This window comes from Cucumis sativus, chromosome 3 (genome assembly GCF_000004075.3).
Source record: "Cucumis sativus cultivar 9930 chromosome 3, Cucumber_9930_V3, whole genome shotgun sequence".
Lineage (NCBI taxonomy): Eukaryota > Viridiplantae > Streptophyta > Magnoliopsida > Cucurbitales > Cucurbitaceae > Cucumis > Cucumis sativus.
In genome coordinates, this window is record NC_026657.2 from 22,038,329 (window position 1) to 22,066,311 (window position 27,983).

At 39.3% G+C, this 27,983-nt stretch overlaps 1 protein-coding gene and 1 pseudogene across 3 annotated transcripts; one reads left to right on the forward strand and one right to left on the reverse strand.

Moving 5' to 3' along the window:
* Positions 1 to 840: 840 nt before the first annotated feature.
* On the reverse strand, positions 841 to 12,106 carry LOC101204403 (methyltransferase-like protein 22). 3 transcript variants are annotated; one of them, XM_031882309.1, is made up of 9 exons: positions 11,884 to 12,106; positions 11,599 to 11,694; positions 11,014 to 11,096; positions 10,827 to 10,929; positions 10,603 to 10,653; positions 9,901 to 10,054; positions 2,460 to 2,598; positions 1,405 to 1,510; positions 841 to 1,327 (listed from the first exon to the last, which is right to left on the reverse strand). In XM_031882309.1, the coding sequence occupies exons 1-9, from the start codon at positions 11,990 to 11,992 to the stop codon at positions 1,173 to 1,175; spliced, it is 996 nt and encodes a 331-aa protein (XP_031738169.1). In that variant the 5' UTR covers positions 11,993 to 12,106; the 3' UTR covers positions 841 to 1,172. The 3 variants fall into 3 exon arrangements, with proteins under 3 accessions (XP_031738169.1, XP_011651493.1, XP_011651494.1); XM_011653191.2 differs by having other exon boundaries at positions 11,599 to 11,709; positions 11,884 to 12,103; XM_011653192.2 differs by lacking the exon at positions 11,599 to 11,694.
* Positions 12,107 to 13,452: 1,346 nt separating this feature from the next.
* On the forward strand, positions 13,453 to 27,429 carry LOC116402442 (annotated as a pseudogene).
* The last annotated feature ends 554 nt before the right edge of the window (positions 27,430 to 27,983 follow it).

The following is a 27,983-nucleotide window of genomic DNA, read 5'->3' on the forward strand; positions in this document are numbered from 1 at the left end:
AATACAATTATATTTACATTTTTTTAAAAAAAGACAGATTATTTACACCTGACTGAAAAACTACTGTATTTGATACTAACAATAAATATTTTATCAATTTTCTCTGTCTTTTTTTACAATTTTCATTATATTGACATATATCTATATTAGTTTTATTATTCTTAATCTCAATCCAATATATATAAATAATTAAATCAAAATTTTAAGAAGAAAATTTAGTTGAATGACCCAGGTAAACTAAACCAACTCAATCCAAACATTTCATAGTTGAGTTGGGTTTATTTGGTAGGTTTTGTTATTTGAGATAAGAAATTTACAACTTGAACAATGGAGTAATTAGGTCTTCAAAGTCCTTCAACCTAATTCAGACACCACTAATTTAAAATTTCAATCCAATCATCTAAAATGAGAATAAATTAATTAATCAATTTGATTGTAGTTTATAATGATAATTTGACGTCTAAAGTCAAATTTAGAAAATTTCAAAACTATATAGAATAAAAGTGCATGCCTGCATGAGACTTATTTTATTCAATTTTAAATGTCAAATACTATTGATGATGTTATATCTAACAACATTGTTTATAATTACGTCACTTCAAGCAAATAGTTTGATTTTCCACAAGCCAAACTCAAAATAAATAAATAAACTAAACTAAACAAAACATTATTTATATCTATCTACCTTGAGATTTCTCAAGTCTACCTTCCAACTCATGGATTGAGATCTATAAATATTCAATTTATTTTCTTTTTTTCCATAAGAACTGTAAATATTCGATTTAAATATGGCGAAATCAATCTTTAAAAAGAACATCCATTATATTCTTAAGAACTTTATAAGAACACCTTCAAAATCTACCATACTCTAGTTTTATTTCCATATGAAGAAACATCTCTATAGATGGTGCAGAATATGAAGTTTTGAAATGATTAGGAAAAAAAGGTTCATAAAACATATAGAATCAAAACTGAGACTGGGATTGTTTCTAGATATTTGGCTACAAAAATAGAAATCCCTAATCCTTGTGTTGTGATAACTAATACCAAACATTTTCTTGGTAGAGTTTTAACATCGCACTGTAGTTTGAATGGAAAACTCACCAGAGATGCGAAGGCAGGCTTAATTTACAGTGACTTCTACACCAGATGTTCCCAACCTTCTAATGATCTCAACACTCTTTCCTACAATACTTAATCTGCCAGATTTCGACATCTTTTCCTCTTTCATAGTTAAGGACGTATTGTGGGATGTTTGCAAGATCAATTCGGTGGCCTACGAAATGCGGCTTTGATTCGTGCTCCAATTTACTGTTTTCGGTATCATCTATCAAGAAACCCAAGTAAAACATGAGCTCAACATAGATATGTCAAGCTTGGTGCTGAGTATTACAGTCAACTTACCCTCTTCGTGCTTCAGGTAACTTAGGAAGTGAGAATAGCCATTTGCTACAATGTCAAAGTCATCCAGTGTGAAGTTATAGCGCTTTTCCAGGGCTAAGTACAATACCTGAAGGGTTTGGTGATTGGTCAGGGGAAAATTACATACATTGGAAGTTCAACTAAAACATTTAGCAAGTTCACAGAAGGTCTGATTGATTTCTTGACCAAATAACAAAACTTGGTTAGCTACTTATTCTTTTGGCCTAGATGGGCATAATTTACTATAGATTAAATTTCATGCACAATTAACTATATGTGAGAATACCATTACACACTCTTGCATTTCTACTTTTTCCAATGAATTATCTCAATTTGTATCCTAACCTCTTATCTGTTTACTTTGATCTCAGTAACAAGAAATCTTTCGAGAATTTTAATTGGTAAATTTCTAATTATTGTTTCACTTTGCAGAATCACTTATCTTCTTGATCCACTTGTCAATTATGATCATGAATAAAAGAAAAGGGTTACATACTAACATCATGGAGGTTGCTACTCGATACAACAAATAACATGTACAGAGTCTCATTTTGAGTTCAACATGTGGGAGCATGAGGACTGGAGACTTTTTAACGTAGGTCAAAGGTTTGTCCATTAACCTAATTGAGTGAGCTATGTTCAAGTTGATAACGTAGGTAAATGGTCTCATTCAACAAAGATCAATAATAAGGAATACAGTATGTAGATTATAACTCACTTAGCTCCTAGGATCAATAAGTAATTTCATTTCAACCCCAACCATCTCCATCTCCTCAAACAAGGGCCATCGAGGAAATGTGGTAGAATACAAGGCTCACAATTTCATATCCACAAACAAGTCATGTCACTTGCCTAATAATGCATTATTTCAAGCAGATAGTAGTCATTATCATTTGTGTCCTTTTACATATGGTCAATGATTAGCATCTTTTCCATATAAAATGATATGTGAAGCACGTTTCATTATCTATTTCAACCTAACCCATCAATTGGAAACCTGAAATAAAATAAAATAATCTCAACATGAGAATGCATACCTTTTCTGAACCTTGAGACATAAACTTCTCCAACATATTAAAAAATGCATCTGTCAAGTCGTCGCTATAGATAACATCAGCAGCAACAAGCAAGGAGCCTCCCAGTGCCTCTTCAACCTCTGATAAGGCCCAGGAATACCTGTATGACAATGAAAGGCACCAGAAAAGAAACTTCACTTACTTCATGTTTTATGAGTCCAACCACACAAACACAAGTCCCAAATTGCCTAGTGTGTGTTTGGCAGCCTTTTGAAAATAGTAATTGGTAAAACATGACTTTTTTATCAATGAATTATGGCAATCTTCAAGAGAGATTCGAGAACTTCCTTGCCTCCAAGAACAATCAAAATATGTGTTCCAAAACCATAATCCAAAAACATACCCTCCCCTCTCATGGGCACGCCCTTAAAACTCTACCCATTTGTACACAAAACCCTCAGCTTCTCTCTAATTAAATGATTATTAGAAAATATAATCCTATTCCTAATTAACTGAGTATTTGTGTAATTTATTGTACCCTAGTTTTATTTCCTTTTTTTGTCCGGGCTTATTATCCCCTATATATATTCTCCCCTCTTGTACTCTTTTGATTATTAGAAAATAATAAGAGCGGCTTCTATCGTGGCCTTTTCTCCCTGTACTAGGGTTTTTCACGTATATCTTGTCTTCTTCTTTTCAATACGGTATTAGAGCATGGTGACGAAGCCCTAGCTGCCATTAGCAAAAACCAAATGGTGCAAGACGACCTTAGTTTTGCACCAGCCCTGCCTCAGCCACAGCTGTTGCCGCCAACTTCAGCCACCACCGGAATAGTTGTCGGAGCCACCATTTTTTCCACTGTCATTGATCGTTATCTTTAGTCCTTGCATATCCATCCAACTCTAGTGCCACCACAACCCCTTTGATGGAAACCCTAACCGAAACATACATCATGAAAACAAGATTAGTGAGTCGTCCGCCTACTACAGAGGTAAATTCCCTACTGCGGCAACAAGCTTCTTGCAACAACTGGGTTTTCCTCAACATGTGTTGCCTAGTTATGAACATCAAGGTCGGTTGGTTTATCTCCAGCAATGGTTCAACAACAGCTGGCTAATCTTCAGACAAGTTTTCAACAATAAATTGCTGCTCTGGGGCAGCATTAGGAACTATCACAAACTCCACAAATTTTGTCACTCCTTCAGTCTTACCTATGCATTCGGAGAACTCGGTAACCTCTTTCCCTACCTTAATTGGTACAAATTATTTATTTGGCTCCATAGGAGTAATTTGAGGGGAGAAATTGAATGACCAGAAACTATTTCTCGTGGTCTTAATCCATTAAGATGGCTCTAACTATTTCTCGTGGTTTTAATCCATTAAGATGGCTCTTGAGGGGCGTCCACAAATTTGGGTACCCAACAGGTGAGGTATCGAGACCTAGACCAGGAGACCCTCAAGAACAAATCTAGAAATGAAAGGATTCTCTTCTTCGGTTTGCATTGATTAACAATATGGAACCTCAAAGTGGGAAGTCTATCCCGGTGTGTGAACATTGTAAGAAACCTTGACATATGCAAGACAGTTGTTGGAAGTTACATGGTCAACTACCAAATGGTAAGAAACGTCTACCAAATGACAAGCATAATTTTGGTAGGGCTTTTATGAGTGAATCAGCTGGAACTTCACAACCCCCAACCCTTATAGGGAATAGAGGTGATCTTGGTACTCCTCTTGGAGCCATTGCACAATGAGGTACTGATAAACCCCCAATTATACACCAGTACAGTAGAAGGAAAAAGAAGAAGGTTAACCGCACGTGCTAGGAGAATAGCCTTAGTTTTAATATTGTTAGTAGATGCTCCATAATAAAATAATAGAGCATAAGTAGGAGTTTGTTATGGAGAGAGAAAGTTAGTTAGAGTATAAATAGGAGTTGGGTATGGAATATAAATAGGAGTCTGTTGGGAGGGAGAAGGGTGAAGAATTAAGGCTGCAATATTCCTTGAAAGAGAGGAAGGGCAAGGGGTTAGGGTTCTTTATATTTTCTTTTACTGCTTTGAGATTGTAATTCTGTTGCAAATATCAATAAATAGAAACACTACATCAGTGTTCTATCAAATTGGTATCAGAGCCTGTCGAATCTGGGCAAGGAGAAAACCATGGTTAACACGCGATCGGAAGAGAGAATGGAAGCTTACGATCAGGAAATGTTGCTGATGAAGAAAGAAGTGAGTAAAATTCCAGCGATCGAAGAAAGCTTAACAGCGATCAGTCATCAAACTGAAAAGACGCATCAAATGCTGATGATACTCATGGATTCCATTGCGAAAGAACGGACGACAACCAGTGAGAAGTTGGCAGACTACAGCGCACAAGAAACTGGATGCAGAAAAAGTAATGAAGGAGAAAGTTCGACAAGTAGGTGAGGTGAGAATGAAACAAAGGAGAGGAGGACTGAGGACGAAGAGGGTGCGAATGAGAGAGACAAATTTAAGAAGGTCGAAATGCCAGTATTCAATGGTGAGGATCCGGATTCGTGGTTGTTCCGCGCCGACCGGTACTTCCAAATTCACAAACTGAGTGATGCAGAGAAGGTTTTGGTGGCGACCATCAGTTTTGAAGGCCCAGCGTTAAACTGGTACCGAGCACAAGAAGAACGCGATAAGTTTACAGGATGGCACAATCCTAAGGAGAGATTGCTGGTGCGGTTTCGATCGTCGAGAGAAAGGATCCATCTGTGGGCAATTCTTAAGGATTAAACAGCAGACCACAGTGGAAGAATATCGCAATGAGTTCGATAGGTTGATGGCACCACTCGCCGACTTGCAAGATCGTGTGGTAGAGGAGACGTTTATGAATGGACTGTTTCCGTGGATCAAAGCTGAGGTAGTTTTTTGTAAACCGGTTGGTTTGGCCGAGATGATGCATGCAGCTCAACTCGTGGAGAACCGGGAGATCATTCGCAAGGAGGCGAACCTAAACGGTTGTGCCACGGGTAAATACCCCCTCCAAACTCTTCAATCATCAAGAGTAGTGCAGCGATGAATAACAGTGAGAACCAGGGAAATACCATATTTCCAATGAGGACGGTGACATTAAGAACAACGGCTGGAGAAGTTAAGAAAGAAGGCCCGACGAAGAGACTACCCGATGCAGAATTTCAAGCCCGAAAAGAGAAGGGACTTTGCTTTCGCTGTAATGAAAAGTACTTTCATGGACATCGATGTAGAGGAAGGGAGCAAAGGGAACTAAGAATGTATGTGGTAAAGGAGGATGAGGAATATGAAATTGTGGAGGAAGCGGAATGGGATGAGACAGAATTGAACTGTGTCGAGATAAATCCAGAAGATCAGGCTATCGTTGAACTTTCCATAAATTCAGTGGTGGGGCTGACGAATCCCGAAACGATGAAGGTGAGAGGAAAGATTAAGGATAGAGAAGTAATTATCCTAATAGATTGTGGAGCAACCCATAACTTCATCTCGGACAAGGTGGTGCAGGAACTGAGTTTACCGACGAAGACTACCTCACACTATGGAGTGATTTTGGGCTCGGGTGCAACGGTGAAGGGGAAAGGAATTTGTGAAGGCATCGAGCTAGAACTGGAGGGATGGAAAGTGGAAGCGAACTTCTTACCACTTGAGTTGGGAGGAGTAGATGGAGTACTAGGAATGCAGTGGTTGTATTCATTGGGCGTGACGGAAGTGGATTGGAAAAACTTGACCATGACTTTTCTACACAACGGGAAGAAAGTGAAAATCAAAGGAGACCCCAGCTTAACCAAAGCCATGGTTGGCCTCAAGAATATGATTAAGTCATGGAAGGATTCTGACCAAGGATTCTTAATTGAGTGCCGAGCAATGGAGACAATGTACGAGCCCTCAGAAGATAATGGAATTGAGGAAATACTAACAGTGGATGAGGCAGTTTCAGTTGTCCTGAAGAAATTCGAAGATGTTTTTACATGGCCGGAGACTCTACCTCCACGAAGAAGTATTGAGCATCATATCTATTTGAAACAAGGAACTGACCCGGTAAATGTGAGGCCGTATCGCTATGGATACCAACAAAAGGCGGAGATGGAGAGATTGGTGGAAGAGATGCTGAATTCAGGAGTTATTCGCCCAAGTAATAGCCCATATTCCAGCCCGGTTCTGTTAGTACGGAAGAAGGATGGAAGCTGGAGATTCTGCGTGGATTATAGAGTCTTAAACAGCGTGACTATACCCGATAAGTTTCCCATTCCAGTTATTGAGGAGTATGAAGACTTTCAGAAGAAATTTCCGAATTTTCACCTTGAGGACAAGGTGCATTTGGAAAGGGAATGTAATGATAGACCCCAATTATACACCAGTACAGTAGAAGGAAAAAGAAGAAGGTTAACCGCACGTGCTAGGAGAATAGCCTTAGTTTTAATATTGTTAGTAGATGCTCCATAATAAAATAATAGAGCATAAGTAGGAGTTTGTTATGGAGAGAGAAAGTTAGTTAGAGTATAAATAGGAGTTGGGTATGGAATATAAATAGGAGTCTGTTGGGAGGGAGAAGGGTGAAGAATTAAGGCTGCAATATTCCTTGAAAGAGAGGAAGGGCAAGGGGTTAGGGTTCTTTATATTTTCTTTTACTGCTTTGAGATTGTAATTCTGTTGCAAATATCAATAAATAGAAACACTACATCAGTGTTCTATCAGGTACATCTCAATCCTTTAGTCTTATCAATATCAATAGGAAGAAACTCTGGACACTTGATTTAGGTGCTACATACCATTTAACTGAACATTTTAACAGAAATAATGCTTGCAATGAAAGAATTAGGATTGCAAATGGGTCCTTTGCTTCTATTGCGGGCAAGGTCATATTTTCCCTTTTGATGGTCCCATTTTACAGAATGTGTTACATGTGCCTAAGATATCTTACAATGTAATCTATCAATAAGATAACCAAAGATCTACATTGTCAAGCTCTCTTCTCACCCAATATTGTTTCTTTTCGGGACTTGAACTCGGGGAAGATGATTGCCACTACTGACACAGTAAGGGACTCGATTTCCTTGATGATGATGCTTCCTTTAGGGATTGTTGTAGAACTAGTTTGTTGTCATCTTATTTTTCTACTTCGTAAAAAGATTGTATGTTGTGGCACTTTCGTCTTGGCCACCCAAACTTTCAATATATGAAATATCTATTCTTCACTTATTTTCTCAAGTGGATATCTCCTCTTTGTCTAGTGATGTGTGTATTCGTGCAAAACAGAACAGAGTCTCGTTTCTGTCTCAACCCTACAAACCTACCCAACCATTTACCCTCATTCATAGTGATGGTTGGGGGCCCTCACTAGTCACTACCACTTCGGAGAAACGTTGGTTTGTAAACTTTATTGATGATCAAACCTATCTCACTTGGGTTCTCCTCACTGATATGAGATCTCGTCAATATTTCAACAATTTTACACAACCATTGAGACACAATTCAACGTTAAAATTGTGATTTTGCGTACTGATAATGGTCGTGATTTCATGAGTAATACTCTTCGAGACATTTTGTTCTTTAAAGGAATTGTCCACCAAAGTTCTTGTGCTTATACCCTACAACATAACGGTGTGGGTGAACGAAAAAACCGTCATCTCTTTGAGGTTGCTCGCTCTCTCATGTTGTCTACTTCTTTTTCATCCTACTTATAGAGGGATGCAGTCCTTACTGCGGCACATCTTATCAATAGAATGTCATCTCGGGTCCTCCACCTCATGAATGCCTCAAGGAGTTCTACCCTTCCACACAACTTATTCCTGATGTTCCTCTCCGATATTCTGATGCACTGCCTTTGTTCACAGTCATGGACCCAACCACACTAAATTTACTCCCCGTGCTAACTCATGTGTTTTTTATGGGGTATCCTTTGCACCAGCATGGCTACAAGTATTACCATCCTCCATCTCGCAAGTATTTTGTGTCCATGGATGTCACCTTCCTTGAGGATAAACCCTTCTTTCCTGTTAGCCATATTCAAGGGAAGAGTGGTAGTGAAGAGGCTAACTGGCCCATTCCTTTCGTATATGGCCCCTACTGAGCCTCCCGAGCCCATCCTCCATGACACAATTTTACCTACCAACCAAGTCCCCTGGATAACTTACTACAAGAAGAATCTTCGAAAGGAAATGGTGCCCCCTATGGAACACAATGAAAAACTGAGAAATCCTTGTGATAAAGTTCCCGTTGACAAAGAGAAGTATCGGCGTTTAGTGGGAAAGTTGATTTATCTATCTCACACGAGACCAGATATCTCCTATGCAGTTAGCATTGTTAGTCAATCTATGCAAGCACCCTACGAAGAACAGATGGAAGCTGTGAATTGCACTCTGAGATACTTGAAAACTACTCCAGGTAAAGGTTTGATGTTTCGGAAAACTTATAGAAAATGTACTGAGCTTATACCAACTTTGATTGAGCAGAATCAGTTACTGACGAACAGTCCCCTTCAGGATATTGTACCTTTGTGTGGGGTAATCCTGTTACTTGGATGAGTAAGAAGCAGGGTGTTGTCGCTAGGAGTAGTGCTGAAGCCGAATACAGAGTACTGAGTTTGGGAATTTGTGAATAGATCTGGTTGTAGAAAGTTCTGTATGATGACCAGGACTATGAGTTGCCTATGAAGCTTTTATATGACAATAAAGTTGCTAGAAACATAGCCAATAACCCAGTTCAATATGACAAAACGAAACATGTGGAGATAGATCAACATTTTATAAAGGAGAAACTTGACAATGGCAGTATATGTATCCCGTGCATTCCTTCTAGTCAACGAATTGTTGATGTCCTCACCAAAGGATTACTCACGCAGAGCTTTGACTATTATGTTAGCAAGTTGGGCCTAATTGACATCTATGCTACAACTTGAGGGGGAGCGTTGGGAATTAGGGGCTTGTAGAGTGTTTATAGCCCCAAGGGTATTTGGGTAATTTATTGTACCCTAGTTTTATTTCCTTTTTTGTTAGGGCTTATTGTAGCTATATATATTCTCCCCTATTGAACTCTTTTGATTATTAGAAAATAATAAGATAGGCTTATATTGTGGTGTTTTCTCCCTCTGCTAGGATTTTCTACATATATCTTGTCTTCTTCTTTTCAATATTCTTCACTGAAGTACTTTTCAAAATGAGGTAAATGTTTAATCCAAGGTTTTAAAATCATTTGAAGTGTTCTTTCTGTAACATATTTTTAGAATTTCTCAAATCACAATGTTATTGAGAAAATTTTAGTTCTTTTAATCGGTCAAAATAATTTTTACCACTACTTAAAGTTTAAACAAAATATTACCATTACCAATGTAAAAAATAAACGCTTGCAGTCATCAATAAGCACTTTAAAAGTCACATACAAACCACACATTTATGGAAAAAGAAAAATAAGCATCGTGAAGATGTATGCTTGTCAGAAAACGTGAATTGCAAAGCTTTTGTCACCTGTTATTTGGCGGACATTCTCCTTGGGTTCGCTTAGGAGGCCAAGGTTCTGTCCAATCAAGCTCCCTTACATGAACTGCAACTCCAGCACTGAACCCACCAGAATTAAGATTAATGTTTTTGGCACAGTTGTCAAGGACACGGTCACCTTTATCTGTCAATCATTAAGAACAACATGTCCTTTGCATTAGAGATGTTTGCGATGAGGATATAAGTGAAAGACAAGTCAGATAAGTCTCTAAGCCAATTATTGCTCACTTAATCCAAGTAAAACATAAGTAAACTATGAGAGGCGCTTGAATGTTTAATTGTCAAATCACTCAAGAATCAGATACTGTTTAACCATTCGGGGAGTTATTTATTTTTCTTTACATTTTGAGAAAAAATAATGTGTTCATTGATCAACCTATCATAACAGAACCAGATCAAACAAACAAGAGAAATTCACAAATCACATGTGCTTGATGGGTTCCATTTCCAAAATGAGAAAACAAGGAATCATATCAAACAAGCATATGTAGAATACTTTCACTCAATCTTTATTCATCAAGGTGAAGCAGTATTTATAGTGATATATACAAGGATGGTTGGTAACCAGAAATAACAAAAAATGAAACTAACTGATACTGACTATTTAACCGTGTTTGTTTTTATAACAATTTAATAAATCACGAAAATCAAAATTCATGATGATTGCTATACCTGTTAGAAATGTTGTCTTAGCAACCCGTGCAAGCAGTATTCCAACCAGTCCTGGCAAGAGCAATAAGATAAGACCCTGTCATTGAAATAGTAATATAGTCAACAAAGGTTTTTAAAAATATATGTTTCATTGTCCAAGGGTACAATAACAAAAAGAAGGGTAGGAATCAGAACAAAAACAAATGTGTGAAAATAAATATCAAGAATGCCTGTTGATCAAACACCTGTTCCAGCCCCAAGTTCTAAAGCAACAATTCCATCGAATTCAGATGAAGTAAGCATTGTATGCAAGACAAAATCAGATAATACAAGTTCTGCTTTCCACACCTGAAAAGGAAAAAAATACTGAATCATTATAATGAATGTACAAGAATAATAGAAAAAAGATCACAGTTCTTAAAAGACAATTACCTGCAAACCAACACTGGGTATCGTTGACATAACATCATGTTGGATTGACACATTAAAACTACGAAATGAAGGTTCTTCCACATCTGTTTTTCATATAGAAATGTCTTAACATCTCTTCCAATTAAATAACGTAAGTTATGGATATTGTGTGTTTTAACACCCACATTTCCATTTTAAAAATTTTTAATCGGGAAAGATGAAAGGTATTTAGCATAGAGATGGCATAAGAATTCCTTTTTCTTTTTCTTTTAAGTTCAACAATGGTGTGATGGGGTTGAAGAATCAAATTTGGATTGGTAAAATGGTCTTTATTCCCTAAGCTGTGCTCAGAATGACAACACAAATAAGAAACTGTAGATGTAAAATTTGCATTCAAAAACAGACCAACACAGCAAGTAATTGTGATTGTGTAGCTTCTTGGTCAGTTTGGGCATTTAAAAAGTTAAACTAGTTTCTAAGTCTCCATGTAAATTCAATCATAAATTACTTAATACAAGAATGCAACTAGCATGAGGAATTTGGGCACTCTATGTTGTTGCTGTAAAAGCCTGTGAAAGTAATAAGAAGAAGAGATTCGGTACTAACTGATGCGCCTGGGTAAAACAAGATCTCCATCTTCGTCGAAACCAATGAGTTGCTTATTCGACGATGAATCACTGACATACGTTTTGGTTTCAGTATCTAAATCGTCAGAACCTATAATTATGTAGGTCAGTTATATTATTATCATCCGCCACTAATTTCAATTAGAAGAAGAATAGGTAGTCACATTGATGAAGAATTAGGCAGTTGATAGCTAATGGAACAGCTTTGAAATTTCGTACTGACAGTACTGGAAGAGATAATTAGAGAAATAATGGAATTACGAACCGGAAGGGAAGGAAATTGTGAAATTGGAAACGTAGGACCCAGAAAATCCAGGTGGGCAGCCAAGGTGAACCTCACTCATCACCAACTCTTCTGAGATTCCGTCGTCCATGGAGGTCCGTCGTCGTCTCCTACACACAATATTGGCACGTAATTCTTTTTTCTTCACTATTTAACCCTTCTAACGACTTCATTCCCAATTCCCTATGAGTAACTCCACTGGCCAACTTTGGTCATCTCCAATGATCACTTTAGCCATAATTCATAGTATGTAAGGGAGTGTTTAGTGGCATCTAAGTATATAATTGAAAATTTGCATCAAATCACAAAAACATTTAGAGAAAATAGTTCAATTCATCAAATTTTTTATATATTACAAATATAACAAAATTAGAGATATCAGACAGCTATCATATAGACAGTAAACGATAACGATAGAGCTATCAGATGACTAGATGATAATCATACGCCTACTAGATGGTCACCACATTTTGCAAATTTAGATAATGTTATGACATGAATTCTATTATCATAAATATTTTTGTTATTTTTGCAAAAACTCCTTTATAATTTGTTTCACGATAAAACAAACACACGTGACATTTAGTAGGTGAGTCTTTCGCAACTTAATAGAAAGTATATAACTTTGTTTCATGAGTCTTATGAAAGTTTAAAGTAAAATGTAATGTGTATATATGATTAAAAAACGTTAGCATAGTGTCACGTGTGAAATTTTGATCCCAAAAATCGCCCCCAAAATTGCGCCAATATGTGCCACGACTCCTTCAGCAAGGCCCAGGAGTAGCCCAACGTGGTCCCAAGACAACCCAAGGGTGACCACGACATATGCCCACAACATTGGCAGGCACCTCTCGAGGACGGCTCACAAGCCCCGCACGCGTGCCACGACAAGTGCCCACAACAACCCGAGTGTCAGCCCACGACACAGCCCCATGGCACGCCCAGATGCCCGTTGACACGGCCATAGGCGCCCGGTGTAACAGACATACTTGTCCAAGGTGTGTTTACCTATGGTCGTATGCTCCGATTAGCCCCAATTTATCTTGTCTTTATGTCTTGTATGTAGTTTAGGTAGTTGCTTTCAATTTCAAATCGATATGCTTGGGTGTGACGTTTCGGCATTTTCATATGCAAGCCTGCCAGAGATGAAAAATGTTAAAAATGTACTATAGGGGAGGCATACCTGTTGAATCCCCGCCCAAGCCTTGTCGTACTCTTTGCAATCTATGCTTTCTTATTGCAATTGACAGTCTTCAATGCTTGTTTTAACAATGTTTTCAATCAATTTAATCATCTTTCACGTTTTCTAAAAATATTTTCCAAGAACGTGAGGGGAAGTTGAAGCATGTGTTAAAGTTGTCTGCGATTTGCGGATTTTGATCGGCTGACTTGTTCGTCGAGCTAGAACAAGTGCCACACAATCGTTCACATCGTGTTTGAAGGATTACGATTGTGACAAGTGGTATCAGAGCCAAGTTGGCTAGTTGACAGTGCGTGACAAAAAGATGTAGCAAGACCCATAATGAGCGACTTGTGGTAATCGAAGAGCAGATGCTCTACCTAGTGGAAGTTCCTGATTCCATCCAGTTCTTGGAACAGCAGCTTGAGGATATTGCCAAGAAAGCTGATGGCATTGAAGCCGTGTCCGATCGTCTTGACGGACTACCCATCCAAGAGTTACTAACTAGAGTCGACACTCTAGAGTCCCGAGTTATGAGAGTGGGAAATTTCGCCTACGAGCGTGGGGACAGTTCATCGGGCTATGTTGCCCAGATGGAAGAACAAGTTATGGACCTTGATAACTCGCAAAAGAACATGTTGGAGATGATCAACGACATGACAGGGGATTTTCGAGCAACCCTCAATGTCGTGAGGAATGAGCTCGCAGAGGTAAACACGAGGGTGAACCTTACTATGCGAGCACTAGCAAACCAGGCTCCAGCTGGAGGAGCCATTCCTGTGGGCAGAATCAAGGTTCCTGAGCCCAAGCCCTTCTGTGGGGCGAGAGATGCCAAGGCATTAGAAAACTTCATCTTTGATGTCGAGCAGTATTTCAAAGTCACGAACGCAATTACTGAAGAGGCCAAGGTGACGTTGGCAACCATGCATCTGTCAGAAGATGCGAAGTTATGGTGGAGGTCCCGATACATGGACATTCAAGAAGGGTGTTGCACAATCGACACGTGGGATGCCCTAAAAGGAGAACTTCGTTCGCAATTTTTCCCTAAGAATGTCGAAATTCTGGCCCGACGGAAGCTGCGTGAATTGAAGCACACGGAGAACATTCGGGACTACATGAAACAATTTGTGGGGATGATGTTGGACATACGCGACAAGACCGAGAAAGACAAAGTTTTCTGTTTTGTCGAGGGCTTGAAGTCGTGGGCTAGGACCAAGTTGTATGAGCAACGAATCCAAGACCTCACGTCAGCATACGTAGTGGCTGAACGGTTGTTTGACTTATCTAGCGAATCTCAGGATGCAAGACGGCATCAAGCTTCCTCCTCTGGAGGAAACATAAACAACCGCCCAAATTCCCCGAAGACTGCAGAGGGAGACAAGCGACAAGGTGGAGATCGCAAGCCCTTCCAAGCGAATACAGGAAACAACTGGCGAGGACCAAACAATCAGAACAACTCCGGTCGTTCCATCAGTTGTTTCATATGTAAAGGGCCCCATCTTGCCAGAGAGTGCCCCAACCGTACCGCCTTCAACTCTTTTCAAGCCACCCTCGCCTCAGACTCAGATGATAGATTGAGTCAGACTGAAGGAGACGTTGGACATATAGAAGAGGGCGAGAATCCTCGGATGGGGGCCCTAAAGTTTCTGTCATCGCTCCAGATGAAGATGGGGGAGACCAATGGACAGGAGAAGAATGGTCTCATGTACGTAGACTGTTGGGTCAACCAGAAGCCACCTAAGAGCACTATGGTGGATTCTGGTGCCACCCATAACTTCATTGCAGAAGCAGAAGCCAGACGGCTGAATCTCCGTTGGAAGAAGGACGCAGGAAAAATGAAGGCCGTGAACTTGGCTGCCCTACCTATCGTCGGGTTGGTAAAACGAACAACCATAAGGATAGGAGAGTGGAGCGGCCTAATAGATTTGGTGGTTGCAAAGATGGATGACTTTGATGTGGTACTGGGTATGGAGTTTCTACTTGAGCATCAAGTCATACCAATGCCGCTAGCCAAATGTCTAGTGATTACTGGAACAACGCCTACTGTTGTTCAAACAGAGATTCGTCAGCCGGATGGGATAAAGATGATCTCGGCTATGCAGTTGAAGAAAGGTCTTGCTCGTGACGAACCAACCTTTATGGCTATCCCACTGGAGTCGTTGGAAAGCTCAAGGGAAACAGTCCCCAATGACATCCTGAGTGTCTTAGAGAAGTACAAGGATGTGATGCCAGACAGCCTGCCGAAATCATTGCCTCTGCGGAGAATGATCGACCATGAGATCGAATTGCTGCCAGGGGCAAAACGACCTGCGAAGAAGTCTTATCGTATGGCGCCGCCAAAGTTGGCTGAACTTCGAAAACAACTGGACGAACTGCTGAACGCAAGATTTATGAGACCTGCAAAAGCTCCATATGGAGCTCCAGTCCTTTTCCAGAAGAAGAAGGATGGAAGTATGCGGTTGTGCATCGACTACCGCGCCCTAAACAAGATCACGGTCCGCAACAGATATCTGCGTGATAGAACTAAGTCATGCACAGCGGAAAAAGAATCGAATTTCTACCCTAATTGCCACAATTAACATCTAACCATAAACTAATCAAATTAGGGTTTTAAGAAGTATTACCTTTGAAGCTTTCAAAAGGTTTGATGTCTTCTTACCAATTCTACCCGAGACCACCACTAGTACTCAACTGCTATCCTCTAGACAAAGAACCGGGTTGTGGGACCCAATTTTGGTGTAGAAAGTAATGGAGATAAAATGAGATTGGAAGCTTTCTTTTTTCTTTTGTTGAGATTATGAAAATGATAAAAGAGGCAAAAAGTCCTTCAACATTTGAAAACATCTCTATTTATAGCCTAATTACATGCAAAAATGCATGCAATTCAATTGCCAAATCTCAACACCTAATATTCCACTAACAATTAGTGGAACTTAGTGGGCTAGGTGTCTATATCTCATATAGCCACATATCCCACTAAGAGTTAGTGGGATTATCCAACAAAATGTTGGATTTTCCCACTAACTTAGTCCAAGGGTAAAATGGTCATTAGATTTTTCTAGTCAAAAGTCAAACTTTGACTTTTCTAAGTCAAAAGTCAATATTTTGACTTTTTACCATTTTGTCCGTCTTGACTAATTCCAACCTCCCGAGCATGAATCCGCATTCATTTTTCCAAAATTCAAATCACATTTGAATATAAGGCCGGTCAAAGTTTGACTTTTCAAAGTCAAAAGTCAACATTTTGACTTTTTACTATTTTTGACCAATTCCGAGCTTCTTAGTATGAATCCGCATTCATACTTATAGTATGTAAAACATAAAGCTCTATTTCTAATTAGAAGACCGACGATTATATCACTGTATATGTCGGTTTTCCTTTCTTCTCCCTATTCGAACAATTCGACTTATTTCATCACACTGTTCTAAGTTTAATCCATATGAGCTAGCAGAGGAACCTAATGGACCTATAGATCATGGGCTCCAACGATTCAAGATTAACTAGCTAAACTCTTTTAAACCGAGTTAATCAACATTCGTTAACTAACGGGTCATTCCACTAAAGTCCCGTAGTTGCACTCCCCTCACTATAGATATATTTGTGTCCATTTGATAAAACCATAATCAGTAAGTTAATCCTTCACAGGTTGCTCGTAACCTTGGCTGGGTCAAAATACCGTTTTACCCCCAAGATTACATCTTGCTCCTTAAGTCCCACTAATCCACTATTGAACAATTGGTTTAAGGTTCAACCTATAAACTTAATCCCTCTCGGGCCAATGAGAGGGTGGGGCCCCTTGTTCAAGACTTGGATTCAGTGCTTAAGAGAGCAACCTATCTACTAACCCTAAAGCGGGTAGGAGTGAATTCCATCTTGTACCCTATGTTCCCAGCTATCCACCCGATCTTACCCCTGAAATGGGAGGCTTATTGGGCCAACGCTGATGAGCTGCCCTCACCTATGCAGATCTAAGGATAATCTCGTATGAACAGGAGTTCATAGTTAACTCAGGATTAAGACTAAGTTACCTAGGTCATCAATAATTGAGATAGTCAGTTTTAAACAGTAAACGGTGTTATAACGTAAAAATGACTAATTCATGGTTCAGTCTTATGTAAACATTTTACATAGGATGCCCCCACTTTCATGTCTCTACATGAACGATTAGGATCACATCGTTTGTACTACAAAGTGGGCCGCATCCATAGTCTCTCAAAATAAGGCGCCCAACCTTTATTTCATATACTATAGACTATTTAGGCTATATACTCGAACTTGATCCACGTTTATGTTTACACATAAAGTTCAAGTTTATTCAAAAAATAGCCTTGGAACTTTGATTTATTGGATTTAAGATTATAATATTTAATTTCTCAATAACAACTTTATTGAATAGAATATGATTTACAAACTACGAGTTTTAGGACAAAAAATTCCAACAAACTCCCACTTGGACTAAAATTCCTAGTGGTATGAGAGATGTGGTGTGAGAGAATATATATGAAACTAGGGCACATGGCCAATAAGTCTCCCACTTGTCCTAGTTTACAAACATCGTACACCTAAACTGTGTAGGTGACCCTCAAACACTTTAGCCATGAGGGCTTTTGTAAAATGATCAGCTTCCATTGTGGAATCAGCTATACAAGTTTGCTTTATGCTTCTCCAAACTACTGCTCCTCCATTTAGAGTAAATACTGATTCTGATGTAGACTTTCTAACATCTTTATCAGTTTGGAAATCTGAATCAGTGTATCCAGTAAGGATCAGATCCTTTGTACGATACATGAGCATGTAGAATGTTTTTAACGGCTGTCCAGTGATCACGTCCATGATTGGATTGATACCTACTGACCATCCCTACTGAGTAGCAAATGTCAGGTCTAGTACATAACATTGCATACATTAAACTTCCAACAGCGGAAGCATAGGGAATATTTCTCATATCCTCAACTTCTTGAGGTGTCTTAGGACATTGTTCCTTTGACAAATGAATTCCATATCTGTACGGCAGCAGACCCTTTTTGGAATTCTGCATTTTATATCTAGACAACATTTTGTCTATGTAAGATGCTTGAGACATGGCTAGTGTTTTGTTCTTACGGTTTCGAACAATTTGGATTCCGAGAACGTATTGTGCATCTCCCAGATCTTTCATTTGAAATTGCATAGCTAGCCATTTCTTGATATCAGGAAGATATCCTAGTCATTTCCAATAAGTAGAATATCATCTACATATAAGACTAAAAAATGCTATAATGGAATTGACGACCTTTTGTAAACACAAGGCTCGTCAACATTTTGTTCAAAGCCATAAGATTTTGATCGCAATATCAAATCTTATATTCCAGGATCTAGAAGCTTGTTTTAATCCATAAATGGATTTTTTAAGCTTACAAACCTTTTGTTCTTGATCTTGTTTTATAAACCCCTCTGGTTGAGACATATAGATGCTCTCTTCAAGATTACCGTTCAAAAAAGCTGTCTTGACATCCATCTGCCAAATTTCATAATCATAAAAAGTGGCGATGGATAAGAGTATTCTAATTGACTTTAACATGGCAACGGGAGAGAAAGTTTCCTCTAGTCTACTCCCTCTCTCTAGGTATAACCCTTTGCCACAAGTCGAGCCTTAAAAGTCTGTACTTTACCGGCATGGTCTCGTTTTCTCTTGTAGATCCATTTACAACCAATAGGTTTTACGTCATTTGGTTGATCTACTAGAGTCTAGAAAGAATTAAAGTACATAGACTCCATTTCGAGGTCCATGGCTTTGATCCATTGGTCACGATCTACATCTTTCATTGCCTGTTTATAGGTTAATGGATCCTCTATGCCATCGTCAGGTATGACGACTTGAGTTTCAATTAAACCCAAATAGCGATCAGGCTGATGAACAACCCTCCCACTACGTCGAGGCTCTCTCAACTGTTGAGAAGGATGTGATTGACCAGATTTCCTAGTCTTATCAACTACTTTAGTGGATGAACTAGGTTTTATCTATAGCACTTTTGGAAATTTCTTTAAATACTAGTTTACTACGAGGTTGATGATCCCTGATGTGGTATTTTATTTTCTTGAGGATCATAAAACAAACCACCTCTTGATTCTTTTGGATAACCTATAAAAAAGCATAATTTTGAACGATGTTCCAATTTCTTTGGATTTTGTACCAACACATGTGCTGGACAACCCCAAATTTTAAAATGACGTAAACTGCCTTTACGCCCTTTCCATAGCTCATAAGGTGTTTCTGAAACACTTTTAGAGGGAACATTATTCAAAATATAAGCAGCTGTTTCTAAAGCATATCCCCAAAAAGAATCTGACATCTGAGAAAAACTCATCATAGAGCGAACCATGTCTAACAAGGTCCAGTTTCTTCTTTCTGATACACCGTTCTGTTGAGGTGTACTAGGTGCAGAGAGTTGTGACTGGATTCCATTTTCTATTAAATAGTCTCGGAATCGTAAGTCCATATACTCTCCACCTCGATCTGATCGAAGTATTTTTATTGTTTTACCTAATTCGTTTTCTACTTCAGCCTTATATTCTTTGAACTTTTCAAGACTATTAGACTTATGATGTATTAGGTAAATATGACCATACCTTGAATAATCATCAATGAAGCTAATGAAATATTCATATCCACCTCGAGTTTTGACATTCATTGGTCCACAAAGGTCCGAATGTACGAGCTCTAAGGGTCCTTTGGCTCTTAGACCTTTTCCAGTAAAAGATCTCTTGGTCATTTTTCCTTCAAGACAAGATTCACAAGGAGGTAAAGAGTTATCTTCTAACGGACTTAGAAGCCCACTTTTAACCAATCTCCCAATCCTATTGAGATTTATGTGACCAAGTCTTAAGTGCCATAAATAGGCATTAGAAGAAACTTTTTGTCTTTTATTCTGAGTTTCAGCTGTTCTGAATATTTCAGTATTTAAGACAAAATTTGCTCTAGTTGGTCTTAACTTATATAAGTTGTCTTCAAGTATAGCAGAACAAACTAGAATACCTTTATAGAAAACGAACGCTTCATTAATTTCAAAAGATATTCTATACATTTGTTCCAAAATACAAGAGATAGATATTAAATTTCTTTTCATTTGAGGTACATATAAGACATTCTTAAGTATGACATATCTATCTCTAAAAAACAACTTTAAATCTCCCACTGCTGAAGCTGAGACCATCTCTCCTGTTCCAACCTTGAGAGTGATCTCGCCTTCTGAAAGCTTTTTCCAAGAACTATTTTCCTGAAATGAGAAGCAAATATGGTTAGTGGCTCCTGAATCTAGTATCCAGGTAGAATTTTCATATTCCACTAAACATGTTTCTACAACTAGTAAATCATATTTACCTTGTGTTTCCTTCTCTGCCTTTTTTTCTGCAAGGTATTTTGGGCAGTTTCTTAACCAGTGCCCGTTTTGGCCACAATGGTAACACTTACCTTTTTCTGCAGCTTTCTTACCCTTGTTCTGTTTGGGAGTCTTTCCCTTTCCCTTCTTTTTTATTTGAGCATTAGGTTTTGAGGGTCCAGCTTTGGTTTTAGAGGACGATCCTCTTATAAATTTTCTTTTTGTGGTAGCAACATTTGCTTCCACTTGTTTTCCTTTACCCATAGTTAGGTTTTGGAATCGCTGGAGTTCATTCAGAAGGGTTGTCAAGTTAAATTCTATCTTGTTCAAAGACGCATTCGTTTGGAATGGAATGAAGCTCTTCGGAAGAGACTCTAAGATAAAACTAACTTGATTAACCTCTTCGATGGGACCACCATTCACTTCAGCGATGTTGAAGTGCATCATCATGTCCAGAACATGTTCTCTAACAGAGGTCCCTTCCTTCATACGCTTAGTGTAAATGTATTTGACTGCCTCGTGTCTTAAGGACCATTCTGGTTGCCCAAACATTCCCCTTAATGAATCCATAATCTCTTTAGCCGTGGCTAAGGATTCATGTTTCTTTGCCAATACATCAGACATGCTGGCAAGAATGTAAACACGGGCTTTTTCATTAGCTTTTATCCATCGATCATATGCATCCCGACTAGTTCGGTTAGCATTAGAGGCAGGGTTTTGAGGACATTCCTCAGTTAAGACAAATCTTAAATCGTCAACCACTAGTATTGTGTTAAGATTTGATTTCCAAGCCGCATAATTATCGCCATTAAGTTTTTCGGAAGCTAAAAGTTGAACTATTGAGCTATTCATGCTGAAAAACAAACATATTCTTTTTAGGAAAAAACTATAATCATAAAAAATATCCAATCTAATTTAGCAATTACTAATAATGTACCCTTTCATTATTTGTATTTTGCAACAATATTTCAAAGGTTTAGAACAACCTTCTCCGAAGGGTAGTTGATTATTCCTCCTTTGAACCAAGACAATCTTGACTAGATGCTATCTCAAGAATAACTCTTTATTCTTTATAGCACTTAGTTATCGCTACTTTAGTCAAGAATATACTAACAACTTAGTAATTCTTGTAAGTGTTACCCACCATTTTCAGATTTTATAGATTAGAATCATTTATGAAAACTAATCTAAGAAATCCTATCCAGTTTTGGAGTTCGCGGTGTTCCGAATCCTATAATACAACCCTCCGAAGGGAACGTCGCTCCAGGGCAGACAAGCAGGCATATTATAGAAATCTCACGGTGCGGCCTAATGGAAGAGACCGTGGGATGTGCTGTCACAAATCCCTCACCCACTTACTATGAACTACTTCCCCTATTCACCTTGATTTTGATCCATGCAAACACTCTCCGAAGGGAGGCCGCTCCTATGCACGGCACAAAGCCCTGCATGGACCTCACGGTGTGAACTCTTAGGGACACTAGAGCTAAAATACATTATTTTTCTCTAGTTGAAGTGTTCTAAAAGGAAAAAAATAGGGTAATCCAAACTTCAAGATTTATATTTAGGCTAACTTAAACAAATCTTAAGTCTAGATAAAACATCCAAGTATAACCATTATACAGGATTTTAACCTATGATGTCTAGGTGAAAAACCATTTTTATTACCTCACACCTCTCACGAATGCTCATAAAACTAGGTTAACTAGGCTCAAGAACTGATTACGATCTCCAGGTAGGAGGTGTTCCGTAAACCGTCAACTTAAGAACCTCCAACCTTAGTCATCTTATCTGACTTGTTGACAAGATTGAACCAGGTGAGCCTTTTGTAACCAGTTTTACAAGATATCGACCTATTTCTATGAAAAATGGAAGATATGTTTAACCTAAGTGAGCATGCATTTAATCTTTGTTATTGATTTTAAAAGTCTAATTTATTTTATAACACTTATAAAAAAAACTTCTAGACTTAATCAATCATTTTATCAATATATAATCTTATAAAAACAATCAATTAATATGGATTTTAATTTATTTAACTTTAATTAAATCATATTTAATTAAATTAAATCAAACAATAATTAATTAATTTGATTAAATCATATTTAATCAAGAATAACTTAATTAATTAAATAATTAATTAATCATATTAATTAATTTCCATATTAATCAATTAACATGCATACAATACAATATAACCTTTATATCATACATTTTAATGCATGAACATGTTAACCTATGGTGGGATTTTAAATCTATATGACATTCAAAATGCACATACAAATTTAAAGTAATTTAATCATACATCACATGCATAAATAAAAAAAAACACCCTAAAATGGACTGATTTTTGGCTCCTAAATTAAGCTAAGTGCTAAATTATTACATAATTAATTTGGTGTAGTACAGAACCACTCCCAAAAATTTCGAACCGGCTAAAAAACCAACCGAAACCGCTTGAACCGGCCCAAAAACCAAATTTATTGGCTTGAACCGGCCCAGGCGCACACGGGTCGTGCGAAGGCAGGCGCGCGGGCGAAGGCGGGCGCGCGGGCGCATGCGGGCGCGCGGGCGCATGCGGGCGCGGCGCGCGCAGGCGGGCGCACGGGCGCATGCAGGAGCGCGGCCGCAGGAAGGCGCGCGGGCGCAGGAGGGCGCGCGCGGGCGCAGGAGGGCGTGCGGCGCGCGCGGGCGCGTGCGGGCGCAGGAGGGCGCGCGGGCATGCGGGCGCGTGCGGGTCGCGAAGCGGGTCAAAACCGGGTTTTCGGGTCTGTGACCTTCTTTTCTTCATTTTTTTTCAATTCTCTCACCCGGTTGAACCAATTACAGCCTAGCTTCAACTCTAATGACTTTTTTTATTTTTTTAAAAAATTACAAACACTTTGCAACAATAAAAATAAGCCATTAACAAGGCTAATTACAATAATTAGAACAAAAACACTTAATCTAGAGCCAAAATCATAATATATCCATTTTAGTTCAAACCAAAATTTATCTAATAAATATGAACCCACCACATGCAATTGGGTAAAAATGAAGCATGCTCTGATACCACATGATAGAACTAAGTCATGCACAGCGGAAAAAGAATCGAATTTCTACCCTAATTGCCACAATTAACATGTAACCATAAACTAATCAAATTAGGGTTTTAAGAAGTATTACCTTTGAAGCTTTCAAAAGGTTTGATGTCTTCTTACCAATTCTACCCGAGACCACCACTAGTACTCAACTGCTATCCTCTAGACAAAGAACCGGGTTGTGGGACCCAATTTTGGTGTAGAAAGTAATGGAGATAAAATGAGATTGGAAGCTTTCTTTTTTCTTTTGTTGAGATTATGAAAATGATAAAAGAGGCAAAAGTCCTTCAACATTTGAAAACATCTCTATTTATAGCCTAATTACATGCAAAAATGCATGCAATTCAATTGCCAAATCTCAACACCTAATATTCCACTAACAATTAGTGGAACTTAGTGGGCTAGGTGTCTATATCTCATATAGCCACATATCCCACTAAGAGTTAGTGGGATTATCCAACAAAATGTTGGATTTTCCCACTAACTTAGTCCAAGGGTAAAATGGTCATTAGATTTTTCTAGTCAAAAGTCAAACTTTGACTTTTCTAAGTCAAAAGTCAATATTTTGACTTTTTACCATTTTGTCCGTCTTGACTAATTCCAACCTCCCGAGCATGAATCCGCATTCATTTTTCCAAAATTCAAATCACATTTGAATATAAGGCCGGTCAAAGTTTGACTTTTCAAAGTCAAAAGTCAACATTTTGACTTTTTACTATTTTTGACCAATTCCGAGCTTCTTAGTATGAATCCGCATTCATACTTATAGTATGTAAAACATAAAGCTCTATTTCTAATTAGAAGACCGACGATTATATCACTGTATATGTCGGTTTTCCTTTCTTCTCCCTATTCGAACAATTCGACTTATTTCATCACACTGTTCTAAGTTTAATCCATATGAGCTAGCAGAGGAACCTAATGGACCTATAGATCATGGGCTCCAACGATTCAAGATTAACTAGCTAAACTCTTTTAAACCGAGTTAATCAACATTCGTTAACTAACGGGTCATTCCACTAAAGTCCCGTAGTTGCACTCCCCTCACTATAGATATATTTGTGTCCATTTGATAAAACCATAATCAGTAAGTTAATCCTTCACAGGTTGCTCGTAACCTTGGCTGGGTCAAAATACCGTTTTACCCCCAAGATTACATCTTGCTCCTTAAGTCCCACTAATCCACTATTGAACAATTGGTTTAAGGTTCAACCTATAAACTTAATCCCTCTCGGGCCAATGAGAGGGTGGGGCCCCTTGTTCAAGACTTGGATTCAGTGCTTAAGAGAGCAACCTATCTACTAACCCTAAAGCGGGTAGGAGTGAATTCCATCTTGTACCCTATGTTCCCAGCTATCCACCCGATCTTACCCCTGAAATGGGAGGCTTATTGGGCCAACGCTGATGAGCTGCCCTCACCTATGCAGATCTAAGGATAATCTCGTATGAACAGGAGTTCATAGTTAACTCAGGATTAAGACTAAGTTACCTAGGTCATCAATAATTGAGATAGTCAGTTTTAAACAGTAAACGGTGTTATAACGTAAAAATGACTAATTCATGGTTCAGTCTTATGTAAACATTTTACATAGGATGCCCCCACTTTCATGTCTCTACATGAACGATTAGGATCACATCGTTTGTACTACAAAGTGGGCCGCATCCATAGTCTCTCAAAATAAGGCGCCCAACCTTTATTTCATATACTATAGACTATTTAGGCTATATACTCGAACTTGATCCACGTTTATGTTTACACATAAAGTTCAAGTTTATTCAAAAAATAGCCTTGGAACTTTGATTTATTGGATTTAAGATTATAATATTTAATTTCTCAATAACAACTTTATTGAATAGAATATGATTTACAAACTACGAGTTTTAGGACAAAAAATTCCAACACTGCGGCCAATAATCAATGACCTGTTTGATCGCCTTCAAGGAGCAAAGTATTTCTCGAAGCTAGATCTGCGATCGGGCTATTATCAAGTAAGAATTGTCGAAGGGGATGAGCCCAAAACCACCTGCGTTATGAGGTATGGGGGCGTTCGAGTTCCTTGTCATGCCATTTGGTCTTACCAATGCGCCTGCAACGTTATGTACGCTAATGAACCAGGTCTTCCATGAATACCTTGACAAGTTTGGGGTGGTCTATCTGGACGATATAGTGATTTATAGCTCCACGCTAGAAGAACACAAGGACCACCTCAAAAGGGTTTTTCAGAAGTTGAAGGAGAACCAACTGTATGTCAAGAGGGAAAAGTGTTCCTTTGCTCAAGAGCGGATCAATTTTCTAGGTCATGTGATTGAGTGTGGTCGAATCAGTATGGAGGAAGGGAAGATCGTTGTGATTCGTGATTGGGAAGTACCAAGGTCAGTCACTGACTTGCGCTCCTTCCTCGGGTTAGCCAATTATTACAGGCGATTCGTGGAAGGATTCTCTAAAAGAGCAAGCCCGTTGACTGACTTGCTGAAGAAGGACAACAAGTGGAATTGGACACCGAAATGTCAGGCTGCCTTCGATGAACTGAAGCAAGCTATGGTCAAGGGGCCAGTTCTGGGGATCGCTTATGAGAGTCGGAAGTAGAGACAGATGCGTCTGATTATGCGTTGGGTGGTGTACTCCTGTAGAATGGACATCCCATCGCTTATGAGAGTCGAAAGCTGAATGTCGCAGAGAGGAGGTACACCGTGTCCGAGAAAGAAATGCTTGCCGTAGTACATTGCTTAAGGGCCTGAAGACAGTACTTATTGAGGTCAACTTTTGTTGTGAAGACAGACAATAGTGCTACTTGTCACTTCTTTACGCAACCGAAGTTGACTTCAAAACAAGCTAGATGGCGGGAATTCCTAGCTGAGTTTGATTTTGAGTTTGAACACAAGAAGAGGGTGAGCAATCAGGTCGCTGATGCGCTTAGTCGAAGAGGTGACCACGCTGCTTTGTGCATGTTAGCACATCTCTACGCAAGCAAGATTGATGGTCCTATGCACGATGTCTTGAGGGAGTTCTTGCAGAAGGATTCTACGGCTAGGAGTGTCATGAGTTTAGCTGAGCCAGGTAAAACAAGGCAGTTTTGGGTTGAAGATGGGCTGTTAGTGATGAAGGGGAGACGGTTGTATGTCCTTAGGGGAGGAGACCTGAGGAAGAAGTTGCTACACGAGTGTCACGACACTCTGTGGGTCGACCACCCCGGATGGCAGAGGACATACGCCTTGCTGAAGAAGGGATACTTTTGGTCCCGTATGAGAGACGACGTCATGCAATACACGAAGACGTGTCTTGTCTGTCAACAGGACAAAGTCGAGAAGGCAAAGGTTGCTGGGCTTCTCGAACCTCTGCATGTGCCAATGAGACCGTGGGAGAGTGTTTCTATGGACTTCATCACCCATCTTCCAAAAGTAGGTGACTATGAGACTATATTAGTCATCATAGATCGATTCTCGAAATATGCCACTTTCGTTCCCACTATGAAGCAGTGTTCGGCGGAGTTAACAACTCAATTATTCTTTAGACATATTGTGAAGTTGTGGGGTGTACCGACAAGCATTGTGAGTGATCAAGATGGACGGTTCATTGGCACCTTTTGGACAGAGTTATTCACTTTCTTAGGGACAAGCCTGAATGTGTCCTCAAGTTACCATCCCCAGACGGACGGTCAGACTGAGCGGTTCAACTGTATGCTCAAGAATACTTGTGCCATTTTGTTACTGCAAGGCAAAGAAATTGGGCTTTGTTGTTGGATGTCGCCCAGTTTTGTTTTAACGCTCAGACAAGCTCGTCAACTAGAAAGAGCCCTTTCGAAATTGTTTGCGGAAGACAACCAGTTCTGCCACACCTTGTTTATCACCCCTATGCGGGGAAGAACCCTCAAGCTCACAATTTTACCAGGGAATGGAAGCAGACGATAGACATCGCTCGAGCCTCTTTAGAGAAAGCCTCGAAGCGAATGAAGAAGTGGGTAGACAAGAAGCGCCGCCCCCTGGAGTTTCGGGTTGGAGATCAGGTTCTCATTAAGTTACGACCAGGACAGATTCGGTTTCGAGGACGCAAAGACCAACGCCTCGTAAGAAAGTACGAGGGACCAGTGGAAGTGCTGAAGAAGGTAGGGAACACATCTTATAAAGTAGCGTTGCCCACATGGATGAAAATCCACCTAGTAATTCATGTGAGTAATTTGAAGCCCTACTACCAAGATCCTGATGACATGCGACGTAATGTCATAGTCCGACCGACCATTGACCTCAGCCAGAAGGAGAGTAAAGAAGTTGAAGAAATCCTGGCCTAACGAGTGAGGAAGGGTCGAAGACCCACAAGAAGGATCCACGAGTACTTGGTAAAGTGGAAGAACCTTCATGTGGAAGAAACCAGTTGGGAACGTGTCGAAGACCTAGAAGCCGAGGCGCAGAAGATCGAGGAGTTCAAGCTTCACTAGTCGACAGGGACGTCAACTGTTTAGGTGGGG

Coding starts and splice junctions, on each gene's coding strand:
- LOC101204403 (XM_011653191.2), bottom strand. CDS start 11,992: ATGGACGACGGAATCTCAGAAGAGTTGGTGATGAGTGAGGTTCACCTT. Junction 2,599..9,900: donor GAATGTCCGCCAAATAACAG/GTGACAAAAGCT, acceptor ATTGTCATACAG/GTATTCCTGGGCCTTATCAG. Junction 1,511..2,459: donor TGTCTCAAGGTTCAGAAAAG/GTATGCATTCTC, acceptor CAAACCCTTCAG/GTATTGTACTTAGCCCTGGA.